The 13403-nt window shown below is 38.1% G+C and overlaps 2 protein-coding genes across 2 annotated transcripts; both read right to left on the reverse strand.

Annotated features, from left to right (window-relative positions):
- Positions 1-1665: 1665 nt before the first annotated feature.
- Positions 1666-2127, reverse strand: LOC145614017 (uncharacterized). The gene has a single exon (XM_081669029.1). It carries the CDS (start codon positions 2125-2127, stop codon positions 1666-1668), a length of 462 nt encoding a protein of 153 aa, XP_081525155.1.
- On the reverse strand, positions 2128-3249 carry LOC145614018 (uncharacterized). Its single transcript, XM_081669030.1, has one exon. It carries the CDS (start codon positions 3247-3249, stop codon positions 2128-2130), a length of 1122 nt encoding a protein of 373 aa, XP_081525156.1.
- Between the last annotated feature and the right edge of the window lie 10154 nt (positions 3250-13403).

Consider the following 13403-nt stretch of genomic DNA (forward strand, 5'->3'; position numbering starts at 1 on the left):
AGCCTGTTGATGCTGAAGAGCCGTCAACGGAAACCTTCCACACTCCGTTGATTTCTTCTTCTTCTACGTAAGATGTTTCCACAATGAAATCTGACAAAGCCTGAGCCTTTATCGATACTCGTGGCTTGTAAATTATAACATATTCCGACAACTCTACTGCCCATTTGAGCAATCTTCCTGACGTCTCCATCTTCTGTAAGGACTTCTCTAACGGCTGGTTTGTTAACACTTCAATGGTATGTGCATCAAAATATGGCCTAAGTTTTCTTGCTGCTATTACTACTGCGTATGCAATCTTCTCTATCAGAGGGTATCTTCCCTCGGCCGCGTTCAAAACATGGCTCACAAAATAAATTGGCATTTGCGCCTTCTTTCGTTCTACTATCAGCACCGCTGCAACTGTCTTCGGAGATGCCAAGATGTATAACTGCAGGCTCTCTCCCTGTTCCGGCCGTGCTATGGTCGGGAGAGACCTTAGATGGTTTTTGACCACCTCTAATGCCTTTGCTTGCTCTTCTCCCCAGATGAACGTTTTGTTTTGCCGGAGGACTACAAAGAATGGTAAGGCCTTATCAGCTGATTTGCTAATAAACCTAGTCAGCGCCGCCATGCGCCCAGTAAGCTTTTGTATATCCTTTATCGACTTGGGTTGTGGTAGGCTAAGTATAGCTTCTATTTTGTCGGGATTTGCATCTATCCCCCTCTCACTAACCATAAACCCCAAGAACTTCCCTGAACGAACCCCAAAGACGCATTTTTCCGGATTGAGCTTCATTCGGTACTGACGCAAAGTTTCAAATGTCTCCCTTAAATCTGCAACATGATCAGTGGCTAGCCGGCTTTTTACGATGGAGTCATCAACATATACTTCCACATTTCTTCCTTTCTGATTCGCAAAGACTTTGTCTACCAATTTTTGATATGTTGCCCCGGCGTTTCGCAACCCAAATGGCATTGCCTTGTAACAAAATACTCCGGCATCAGTGATAAATGCCGCTTTCGTTCTGTCTGGTGCATACAGGCTGACCTGGTGATATCCCGAGAAAGCATCCATGAAACTGAGCAGAGCATGGCCGGAAGTGGAGTCTACCAGCCTATCTATTCGGGGCAGTGGATAGCAATCCTTTGGGCAGGCTTTATTCAGGTCAGTAAAGTCCACGCACATCCTCCATTTTCCTGACGGTTTCCTTACCATGACCACATTTGCTAACCATTCAGGGTATGTGCAAGGATCAATAAACCCCGCCGCTAGCAGCTTGTTTACCTCTGCTTGTATTGCTTCTATCTTTTCTGTCGAGAAGTTTCGTTTTTTCTGCCTAATTGGCCTGGCATTTCTATCCACATTCAGCTTATGCACTATAACGTCTGGGTGAATCCCTGGCATTTCATCTGCCGAGAAAGCAAATACGTCGGCATTCTCCCGTAAAAGTTCTACCAGATGACAACGGGTATCAACATCCATGTCTGACCCAACTCGTACAGTTCTTCCCGATATCCCTGGTTGCAATTCAACCTCTACTGTCTCCCCTCCCGGCGAAGGGCGGGGTACTGCTGCCGGGCGCGTATCAAAATTCTCCATTGCTAAGTCGTGTGTAGACACGGCTCGCCCCCTTTTCTGCGTTTCCGGATTTGCCTGGGGCTGTCGGTTAGGCTGCTTTAGAGCTGTTACATAGCACTCTCTGGCCATTGTCTGACTTCTGTCTTCCCCAAATTTGAGACGTATACCATTGTCAAATGATATGTCGAAACTACCCCTTGCACATCATGGATCAGGGGTCTACCGACAATGGCGTTGTACGCTGATGGCACATCAATTATTAAAAACTCCGTCATGACATCCCTGGCCGCCATGCCCTCGCCAATTCTAACTTGCAACGCTATACTTCCTTCCGGCCTAACTGTAGATCCGTTGAAACCGATAACTGGATACGATACCGGGGTAAGGTACTTCCGGCCTATTCTCATTGCATCAAATGCTTCTGCAAACAGGATGTTAGCGGAGCTCCCTCCATCAACCAACACTCGCTTGATGTTGGCTCCATTGACCGTCAGAATTAAGACCAGTGGATCATCGTGAGGAAAAACTAAGCCCTTGGCGTCTGCCTCCGAAAAGGACACTGACGGCATTCATGCGGGCCTTGGCCGTTCGTCTACACCTAGTGCATTTACTGTGTGCCGGTGCTCAGACAAACTCTTTTTCGCCCCGCTAACTGATCCCCCATGCACCGGACCACCGGTAATAACCTCTATGGTGATTTTGTGACCTGGCGCGCTGTTCCCTTGACGGTATTCTCCGTTGTGGTTTCGCCGGTAGGTGTCGTCCTGCATGGACGAGTCACCCTGTCTTCGATATTCATTTTGCCTGGGTTGCGGGGCTTGCTGCCGGCTTGGCCCTGCTTGAGCTCGATACTGAGACAGGTGGCCCTTTCGAATAAGGTCTTCTATATTCTCTTTCAACTGGGTGCATTCCTCCGTATAATGGCCGATATCCCTATGGAACATGCAATACTTTTTTGTGTCCCGACCTTTGGTTATCATTGGTGCCGGTCGTGTCCATTCTTCTCGGTGTTGATTTATTGAATATATTGCGGCCCTAGGTGTGTTCAATTGCGTGTAGCTGCTGTACCGTCCAAGACCTCTGGGTGGCCTAGCGGCTCTTGGCGGGCCTGATTGCTGTTGTGGTCTGTTCGTTCCGCCGATATAAGCATGAGGCGCAACGCCATCATTCTGCCTTCGAGAGGGTTCTGATGCCGCTATCTGACTACTGGTTTTCAATAATTCCTCGCTTTTTATGTATTCATAGGCTTTGCCAAAGGCCACGCCTAAATTTGGGAACGACTTTCTCGCCATATATTTTTTGAAATCACTATCTCCCAGACCGTTCATTAAAGCCATTACAGCTATTTCTTGCTGTAATTTTGGTATCGTATTAGCCTCACTGTTGAATCTCCTTATGAAATCCCTAAGGGACTCGTCCCTTCTTTGTCTGACCGACATAAGCTCTCCAGAAGTTCTTTGCCTTGCGCTGTTGCTAATATATTGACCGGTAAACAATTCGACCAAGGTATCGAAGCAATCAATCGATCCATTCTCCAAATTGGAAAACCAATCCGAGGCTGGGCCCGTGAGCGTTGTCGGAAACACCTTGCACCACACCGCATCGGTGTCGGTATAAAGTAACATATGGCTTTCAAACGCCGCTACATATCGCTTGGGATCTCCTTTCCCATCAAAGGTACATGCCGGCATTTTTATCCTTTCCATTTGTTGATCCAGTACCTCCTGGGTGAAAGGTGATACTCTCGGCCTAACTATAGTCCTGGTTCCACGCCTTAGCGGCCCGCTATTGATCTCGTGCTGTCGGGACCCTGAATCCTCTATCTGCGTCCCATGAGTTGGTTGGCGCTCACTGGGGACAATTACTCCCCGATTTTGGGGCTGTAGCGGTGGTTGCTCGTCCGCCTGATTGAACTGGCTCGCCAGATTCACAATCACGGGAACGGCCGGTGTATCAACTTGTCCCCTGTTGGCTGCAGCTTAAGCCTCCTTTCTTTTCCGGGGCATCGCCTTCATTACCCTTGCCGTTACTTCTAACTCCTAAGGGGTAAATTCCTCCATGGGGTCCGGTATCCGTGCGGGGCTTCGTTCAGGTGTTACCGGTGTGTTCACAGTATTCCTGTGAAGAAGGTGAGTTTCATCCTCCACTTCAATCTCGGGTATTGCATTGACGGTTTTGTTTGTATTGACATTCAAAGTGTTACTATCATACTGACGGTTTTCAGCTTCTGCTATCGGTGTTATTCGTTCCTGGTTTTCTTCCATGACTGGTGAAGGTTTTTGGACGATAGAAGTTATTACTATCCCCTCCTTCTAGCGCCAACTGTTCCGGGTAGCTCCGGCACAGATAATCTTCGTGGGTTGGTAAAGGTTTACCGTCCAATTACGCACCTGCACAGTCAACACAGATAAGCTAACCCGGGGGTTATCCGGGAATAACCTCTCCGATGCTAAAGTCAGCAATCCGGTAAGAAGAAAGAAAGAATGAAGAGAGAGAAAATGTTTAAGAGGTGTAGAGAGATAGAGAGAGAAAAATTGTACCTTTGGGTGAACATTTGCTTGGGTATATATAGAGAAATAACCAAGCTGGTGCCACCTATAACGATAGGTGGCAAACCGACCTCGCAAGCAGCAGGTGCCTACGTGGTCTCAGGCAGCTCTCCACGTGGCCGTTTAGAAAGGCCGTTATGGACATTGGAGCTTTCTTATTAATCAGTCGTTTCTGTGTTATTATAGCACATTACCGGCTAATTAGGTATTATTACCGGTTTTATCCCGTACAGAAGGAATACGACTCATAGTATTAGACATAACCCATTACCTTAGGTTATCAGACTTTCGTTTCTTAAAGATTGGATCTTTATTTCAGAATTACGTGTTTTCCAAAAACTTGACTAAACAAGGAAATACGCGCGAATTAGGGAACTTAAGATTTACATCATTAAACCAACTAATAATGTAAATAAATATATACATATACTTCGTATATATGATGAACTTTAAAAGTATGAAAATATAACACAAACCTGAAGATGAACTGCAAGCCTCATACGTAGTGCATCCCTTGTGTAGAGACTGAAAATCAAACATACCGAAGATAAATATTAAGAAAGCCATCTGATGGTCGAAGCCAAGGTATGCACTAGTGAAGCTAGGGAAGGTCCGTGGTCGGCTTCGATTCACTAGTGCAAACATTGGCTTGACCACTGGATGAGGCATTCTGTTGTAATGCTGCTGGCCTGGCCTGGCCTGGCCTGGTGGTTGTTCAAGACTTTGTGCTGAGGAGAGCAAGTTTATTCGCAGTCATTTGATTTGGGGTGGTTTCATGTAAAGGTTATTGAGTGCAGGTTTTGGGACTATCTTAAGAATTTGAATTGGAGATGAAAACATGTGCTTCTACTCAATTTCGATTCCTTTATATATTGCTAACAAATAATGCTCAAAGATTATATCATTACAAGATCGTGAAAACCACAATGGTTTGACTTGATCTTATATTTTATTGTTCTCTTGTACGACATATATGTTAGGGGTTGTCCGGTTAGGATCATTATAGTTCAAATTTTAGTCCTTCGTACAGGGTTGTTACATGTTTAGTACGAGCTAAGGTTATAAATTGAAGTAATAAAATGTTCCAAAATATTACTGTATCTACATCCAATTATTAACAATAATAATTAAGATGATCATTTTGTTAAGCTTAATTTAAGGTGAAGAAGTATATATTAGTGTTATTTGAACAAGCATTAAATTTAATTTGAATAGTGTCTACTAGGAATATAATTTTTTTAGTTTAACGATACAAGTTTATTTTAAATGTTGGACCATCAAATTTGGATACTTTCATCGATTCTCTCATACGAAGTCAATAATTTATCATATCCCATCATCAATAGACGTGAAGTATGGTTGTGGCTTTGTTGGCAAAATTTCAAAATAGTGGGAATCAACCGCTACATTACTAATTGACATTTTCATTGTTGCACATGAGTACATCATCAATCAACCTTTAAACTAAGGCCATGAGCTTTTTTAAATATAAATAATAAAACAGAAATATCATCATGAGCTTTCTCATATGTGAAATTGCATAATATTTTTTGGGCTTCCTTCTTGTGATTTAATAAGTTGCATGTAATATATGAGGTTAATTTATTATTAATTGAGGATGTAATAAGTTAAATTGCAGGGGGTATTTTAAAAGAGAATATGTGCAAAATGAATCTGTTATATACGTGGTATATAAGAGGGTAAGTAAATTAGAGTATTGTTAAAGTTGTATGTTTTAGAAACCGAAATGTAAAATGCACTATAATGTATAGGAGCACTTTAAAGTATAAAAATAATATACATTTCAACAATGTTAATAGTTTGTTGTTGAAAAGTATAATCTAAACTTATATTAAAATTAACGAAGGAATACACATTCATGAGATTCTCTTAATATTTCAAATCGATTCAAGTAATAAATAATGTCGTATGAAACATTTAAAAAAACAAAATGTTGCAGCAGCAAATCTGGCTACTTGTTTTGATTCTCTTATACAAAGTCAACAGATCTCCAACATGTATAGACGTAAAATTTGGTTGTGACATGGTGGGCAAGTTCGTTCAAGCGCAATTATGCAAGAGAATCTAAAAAAGCTACTAATTGGCATATGGAATAGATGACCAGATAAGGCGTATATAAATATTACAAGACTAGGTTAGTTCTCGTGCCATGCACGGTTATTTTAATTACCCCATATTTCCTTTTGACAAATTAATTTATTTATAGCATAAAATATAAAAATTGTTTAAAATATCTTGAACAAAATTGAATAAGAATGGTAAATAATATTGCTCATTTTATATAGTTGACAAAAACAAACATCGTTTTAAAAATATTTTCCTTAAATAAACTATACTTCGTAGTAATTAATTATTAAAAAATAATATACTAAGGACACACTAGAAATTAACATGTATATGTCATTGCTAGTGTGTCTATTAACCTTTTATTATTATTATTATTATTTTTTTTAAATCTTTGTTAAGTCTTTTATTGAAGGGTATCCTTCTTAAGTCTGCAAATTTAAAATTGAATTTTCCTTATTTTTGTTAAATCAAAGTTTTTTTTGAGGGAAAAATTGCATAAGTATATATCACTGTATATATGTTAGGATAATCATGGTATATTTAGTAAATATTTTCTTGGTGATTATTATTGTTTCCTTAATTCTGTGAGATAATTGATTGTGGGAATATATATTCATATCATCATTATTGTATCTTTGTCATATTATTTGTTTCTTTAAATAAATTTTTATTTTTAAAAAAAATATACTATGGACACACCAGGAGATGACACGTGTCATGGCTGGTGTGTCTTTTAGTATATAGTTATTGATAATTATTTGTTTCTTTAAATAAATTTTTATTTTTTTTTGTAAAAAAAATATACTATGAATACACAAGGAGATGACACGTGTCATGGCTGGTGTGTCTTTTAGTATATAGTTATTGATTGATTGATTATAATAGTCGGCTAGTCGCATTTAATTATATGGAGGTTTATTCAATTGTTAATAATATGGACCTAGTAAAGAGCCTAAACCCAAAAGACATTGTAAACCAGTTGTGACTATTGACTAATGGTAGCAATGTTCCAATGCAACGTAAGTTGGTTGACATCATCATAAACATATTATTATTTGCAGTGACACAATTGAAAAATGAGAAGATACAAGTCAATCAGTCTATATATACGGGGTATATAAATCATTTCACTTATTTAATTGGGGTTAGTTTTGCATTTTAATAATCTCTTTCTTCCTACCTTCTCCAATCCTCTATCATAGCCAACTGCACCCTTCTTCCTCCACGAGACCATGACTGCACACAATGACGGATCCACGTTGGGTTCATTGAACCCACTGACTTTTTGAATAAAAAAAGTTTTTTTTTTTATTTTTAATTTAAAAGATCATAACAAAAGTGATAAGCCGTTGTCAAGCCTACTAAAGATAAAATCCTATCTTGGTCTCACTAGCTAATAGCAAGGGTAAGAAAGGGTCGAACCCAAGAAAGGCGTTGAATCAGCCACCGAGATACTACCGTTTAAATAAGCTAAATGAAGTCGAAATTGGTTTGGTTTTATGTAACATGTACTAGATCAAATCGACTAAGGCTAAAGGGAGATTAACAATATTTAGAGGATTCTAGGGCTCGGGTTATACCACTCAACTTCATCAGAAATCACAATTAGCATGCACAATCAAGGTAAAATAAGGGGATAATATAAAGGAAGTCATCTAAAGCACCCAACTATTCTCTCAAGCTAGAGGGATTACTTGAATCATGAATACAACATACTCTTGTGGTTACAAAGCATTAAACAAGTGTTAAAGCATAATCACGACGACAAAAACATTCCTTTGACTGGAAATTCCTATTCTCATGGAATTTCAAGTAAATTAAGCATAAGGGGGCTAACTCAAGTTCATCTCTTGGTCCTTCATTGAGAAAGCTTAGATAATGGTTCTAGCAATGGCCATATACAAGAACTAAGCAATTAAACCACTTAAGCTCAACTAATTAACACCCAACAATTACCAAATTAGCACGTGAAACAAGTAATTAGAGATTATATTGAGGGTTTTACCCAAACCCTAGAATATTAGACTACTCACAATCCATGGAGATTAAAGCAATTAAGTATTTCAAGCTACTCATGAACATGATTCAAACTAGAGATTAAGCTATATAACAATCTAAGCCTACAAGAATTAAGCAAATGATCAACAATTAAAGCAATTAAAATGGAAGAGAAGAGTAAGAAAAGTTACTAGAAGCTTCAACTTTGAATAACAATGGTGGAACTTGTCTTCTACATTGATTAAGATTGAAATTTCCAAGCTAACAATTAAATTCTAACTAATGATTTGAGAGTATTTTTGTTTCTAAGATTACAAACTAAGAGAAAGCTATAAAAACCTTGATGCCATACAAATGAGCTCAAGGGGAGTATTTGTATGACCCCAAAATAAAAAGGACGGAGAAAACAAGAGTCGGATTCGTCTACAAGTCTGCACGGACATGCCAGGCTTGGCACAGACGTGCAACCTGCTCTGCACAGACGTGCTAGCTTCTGCACAGCTGTGCAGCTCAAGGCAGACAGATCAGTTTTGATTCTGTTTTGGGCTGGGCAGACTACACGGACGTGCAGCCTTCTGCATGGACGTGCTAGAGATCTTGCACGGACGTGTTGAAGTCTTGCACGGCCATGCAAGGACTGGCAGAAAGCTTTGGCTGCTGGAACCCTTTTGCACGTACGTGCAGGGTCTTCTAGGCCCTTTTCTTCGGTTTTGGTCCTTTGTCTCGGCTTCTAACCTCGGTTTATCATCCATATGCTTCAAATGGTCGTCTTTGGACCTAAAAACTTAACAAAAACACTAAGAACCCGTGAAGCAAGGGATACACAAAAATGGCACGAAAATAGAGTAAAAGTGAACTAAAATGTCGATATATCAAGTAAACAAGGTTCAAAATCACCCTAAAATCATATCGAATAACAAGTTATCAAAAAGGATTTAATACAATTTGTGTGCAAATTTAGAAAACTCAGCATAGCTCGCTGGTAATTTAAGTCAGGGCTTGCATTGTTCACTTGGGTCTTGATGGTCAGGTTTTCGATCTTAGGTAATCTACTTTTTAGCCTTTTTTTTTCCTTTTGGTTCAATTTATTAACTATTACTAAAACAAAACGTTGTTGATGTCATTAATTTCTTAAAGTGTTTATGTGTCAAACTCTCATAAAAATTTTTCCCTTAAAATTTTACATACAACGTCATCTTTTTTTTTTTTTTTTGTCTTTTCTAGCTAGAAACTAGGACCTATTAGAGGTGTGTGGACACCCATTTGTGTCTCCCCAAAACCAAACCCAGTGATGAATACCTGTCACGTCGAACCATAATCGAATGAGGTGAAAGTGTGAAAAGTCAAGTGTTGCGGTTAGTTTTTATTAAAATCTTTCTTTCTGTTTTCGAAAACCCACTCTATTTTATAAAAACGTCCAATCCATTTTAGTTTGGTCCATGATAAGGGTCCAATAATAGTGTAGTTGGATGGGGCTTTAAAAGACCTTTCCAACGATATATTATAAGCCCAATTCCGATGAATAATGAGGAAGTTATGGCCAAAATACTAAACTGGGCCCAAACCGGATTTTACCTACGACCCAATGATCATGAGGAGGGTCCAAAGGTTTAATCCTATTCCTAAACAAATTAGGATTGATTAGAATCTTCTATAAGTTTCTAAAATATCTTAATTATCCTTTTTTGAAAAGATAAGATTAAGGAATTTGATTTGAATATAAACTTTCTTTTTTTAAAACTTTCCTAATTCTATTCGGATATAAAGATGTTCAAAGATAGTCAGATATTATTTTCGTGCCTCATATTATTTATCCAAATTTTATATGGTTGGATAGATCTTGAAATTATCTTTCCAATGATATATAATAATATTAAATCCGAGCCATAACGAAAAAGATATGAAAAGAATACGAAACTCTATCTAAAACTGACACCCTCTTACTATTTCGGCCATATCTTTTTATCTACATAATATTTTAATCTGATTCTAATTGCATTGGAAAGTAGACTTCAAGAGCTTTCCAAAGTCATATTATATGACTTATTTAGACTTCTAGATCAAAAGATATGATAAAACAAAATCCGCAAAAACTTTCTCTGTCGCCAAATTAAACGACAGGTTTGTCGCCTCGCGGCAGACTCTGTCGCCTCGCGATAAGATAAATCTGTTGCGATAAGGTCGTTTTGTTAGCGACAGAGTGGAGTTTTATTCCTTATCAAATTCTATGATTTTCCGGACTATTTTCTTATAAATAGGGTCCTCGACCTCTGTTTTCAATGAATCAACAATCAATTCTCTCTATTCTCTCTCAAGAATTACTTAATTCTTATTCTCTCTCTCTTTCTAAACCAACCTTTTTTACAAACACAATTCCGCATTCACAAGATTTAGAATCACTTATCCAAGTTCGAAGTTGCCTTCGCCCTAGACGTGAAAGGTTTATACTTTTCTGAGGGTTTGGTCCCAAATCCAGTCTAAACTTTTTAACTCTTTCTTTCAATTATTTGATTTTAATTTAATTCTTTAATTATTCTTTATTATTTTCATTGAAGTTTACTAACTTGTGTATTTTGTTATTAGAAAGAGGTACGAGGCTTCAAAGTAAGTAGATTAGCTTACTCCCTATTTCTTTCACAATGTAGAAAGCATGTTTATTATTGTTTAATTCCTAGTATCATGTTAGGATGTTTTTAATGCTTTCTAGTGTCATGTTTAGGGTGCTTTTACTCTTTTCTAATATTGTGATAGCATGTTAGTGCCATGTTAGGTTTAAAGCTTTGATCTTTATTGCTTAGTGACATGCTAGGATTTGTTATTAATCTTGTTAGTATCATGCCTAGGATCTTGCTATTATTATCAAGCTTTATTATCCCTTATCATGATTATTATCGTTATGCTTATTATTATGTTGCTTGATATATTTTATTGTTATTGCTTGATCACACCTTTTATGATTGTTAAAGGGAATTTGTACTTGAAATCACGCTTAATAAGATAATTATTAATTTGATTTAGGCTAATGTGATTTTAACTCAAGTGATCGCCAATAATAGCTTATTTGTGCATTAATATTCAACCAACATAGATAAACAGGGTAGGTTTAATATAATGTTTGCATGTTATTCGAAAAGCGCACATGAATACGAGCAGAACAAAGTAGAGGCCTATTTTATAGGGCGGGTCCTTTCTTTTGTAGATTGGATTCGTACCCTCATCCCCGAGCCCTGTTTGGTTCAAGACCTTATGGAGTTGATGGTCCTTTTGGATTGTCTTTTGGGTTTACAAGTTCCTAAAACTTGTTGGCGACTCTTTTGCTTTTTTTTTCTTCCCTTTGGAACGCCACCATACTTTAGTGTATGATCACAGTGGGGTTCAAGTTTGGGATCTTAATGCTTGAAATATTTCCTACAGTTTTTGGCGACTCCACTGGGGAAGATTTCTATTTATATTCTTGAAATTTATTTTGGCAATTATTTAGAATGAGCGGATGAGACTCGAAAAATTCTAAGTATTTCATGTGCGTGATTTGATTAACATTATTGTCATATGCATTAAAAGGTTCTCGTTGGATAGACCAATGAGTCAAAAACATAGGATTTTTACACGTAGGAAATTTGAGAAATATCTTTCATGACTAGAATCGAAAAAACGATGCGAAATCTGGAAAATTCTAAGAACACAGAAACTTGCCAAGGCATGTAGGAACTAGCGTCTAGAAAACAGGGCTTGTCGTCCGTAAAGAGCTTCTGTCGCCTGGCGACAGTTCTGTCGCTTGGCGACAGAGGTTCTTTTGCGGTGACAGTCCCTGTAGTCTGGCGCTAAGTTCTTCCAATACCGAGCCAGGGGTCTGCCTTCTTGCTTTGACCATTTCTAGCACTGTTGGCTCGATTTTACTTATTGATTGAGTCCTTTTCTCACTTTTCTGAACCCATATGTGTTCTACATATGGACATAACCCTCTGGGGGTTCTTGCTTCACCTGCCCAATTGAATATCCACTATATGTGCAACAACGGGTACGTGCAAAGTTTGTGAATCCACCAAACCATGGAGTCGAGTTCGATTTCATCACGAACTCGCGGGGTCCCGTCCATTCGCACCAACCCTCACGGTAGGCTTGTGTGCAATGCATACGGATTCATAACCATGGACCTTTTTGACTTAACCCATATCCTTGAACTTTAGAGAACTAGAGCCATGGTTAGGTTGCAAACTCATTGCATCATATTGTGACTATGTGAACTACTTGTGCATTATTTGCTTGTGCATAGCTTATATGTGACTAAACTAACCGTTTGGTTTGACTTGTGTTTATAAATAAGTTTTAATAAACTAACCAATGACTAAAGGACTTTGTTTAATTAATTAATTAATTAATTTGAACTAATGAATAAGCCTTAAATCGAGTCATAGTTCCTTTAAGTCAACCCGGATTTTTATTCCCGTATACTGCACAAGCGTCAACTTGTTTTGGTCATAGCCGGAGTTCTAGGAAGAACCACGAGTCGTACAACCTATGGATCTGTAGCCCCGAGTTTTATCTTTAATTTGGCATTGGTCTCATACCAATCAGAGTCACAGATCAAAAGTTATGACTAAAATACCACAGCCTGTCCAGTTTAGTGCATATACGTGAATTTTTAATTTAGTCTTTGCTTAAGTCTAGTCACATAGTCTAGCCACATGGTCATGACACAAGTCTTAACATGTCACCTACACTCATTACTCTTAGCACACACTAGGTTCATGCATGAGTCGATTTTTCCGTCATTTGAGTTAGGGTCCATACTATTCCTAATTCTTCTATATTTCTTCATCTACATCTTCTTCCTACTCTCCACATACTTTCTTCCATATTTCTCCATTACATCATCTTCCCACTCTCCACATACTTTCTCCACACATATTATTCCCCTTATTCTTTCATGATCTCTTCCCATCTATGCATGTTGAATCAAGTTTGAGTCATATGATTGACAAGAAAAAAAAGTAATGATGAGACAAAATACAAGGCAAGCTTCTCACTAAGATTTCATGCTTTCTTCTTCTTTTTGCAAACCTTTCCCCCATAAGTCTAGCGTAGGCACCTTGCATTTTCCTTAGATTTACTTTGTAGGTTTTTCTTTTTCCCTTTTAATAAAATGAGCATTTTAATTTCTTGCATATGATCATTGCATCGCATTGTCAAAAAAAAAAAAAAAAAAAAAA

This window comes from Chenopodium album, chromosome 25, assembly GCF_948465745.1.
Source record: "Chenopodium album chromosome 25, dcCheAlbu1.1, whole genome shotgun sequence".
NCBI lineage: Eukaryota > Viridiplantae > Streptophyta > Magnoliopsida > Caryophyllales > Amaranthaceae > Chenopodium > Chenopodium album.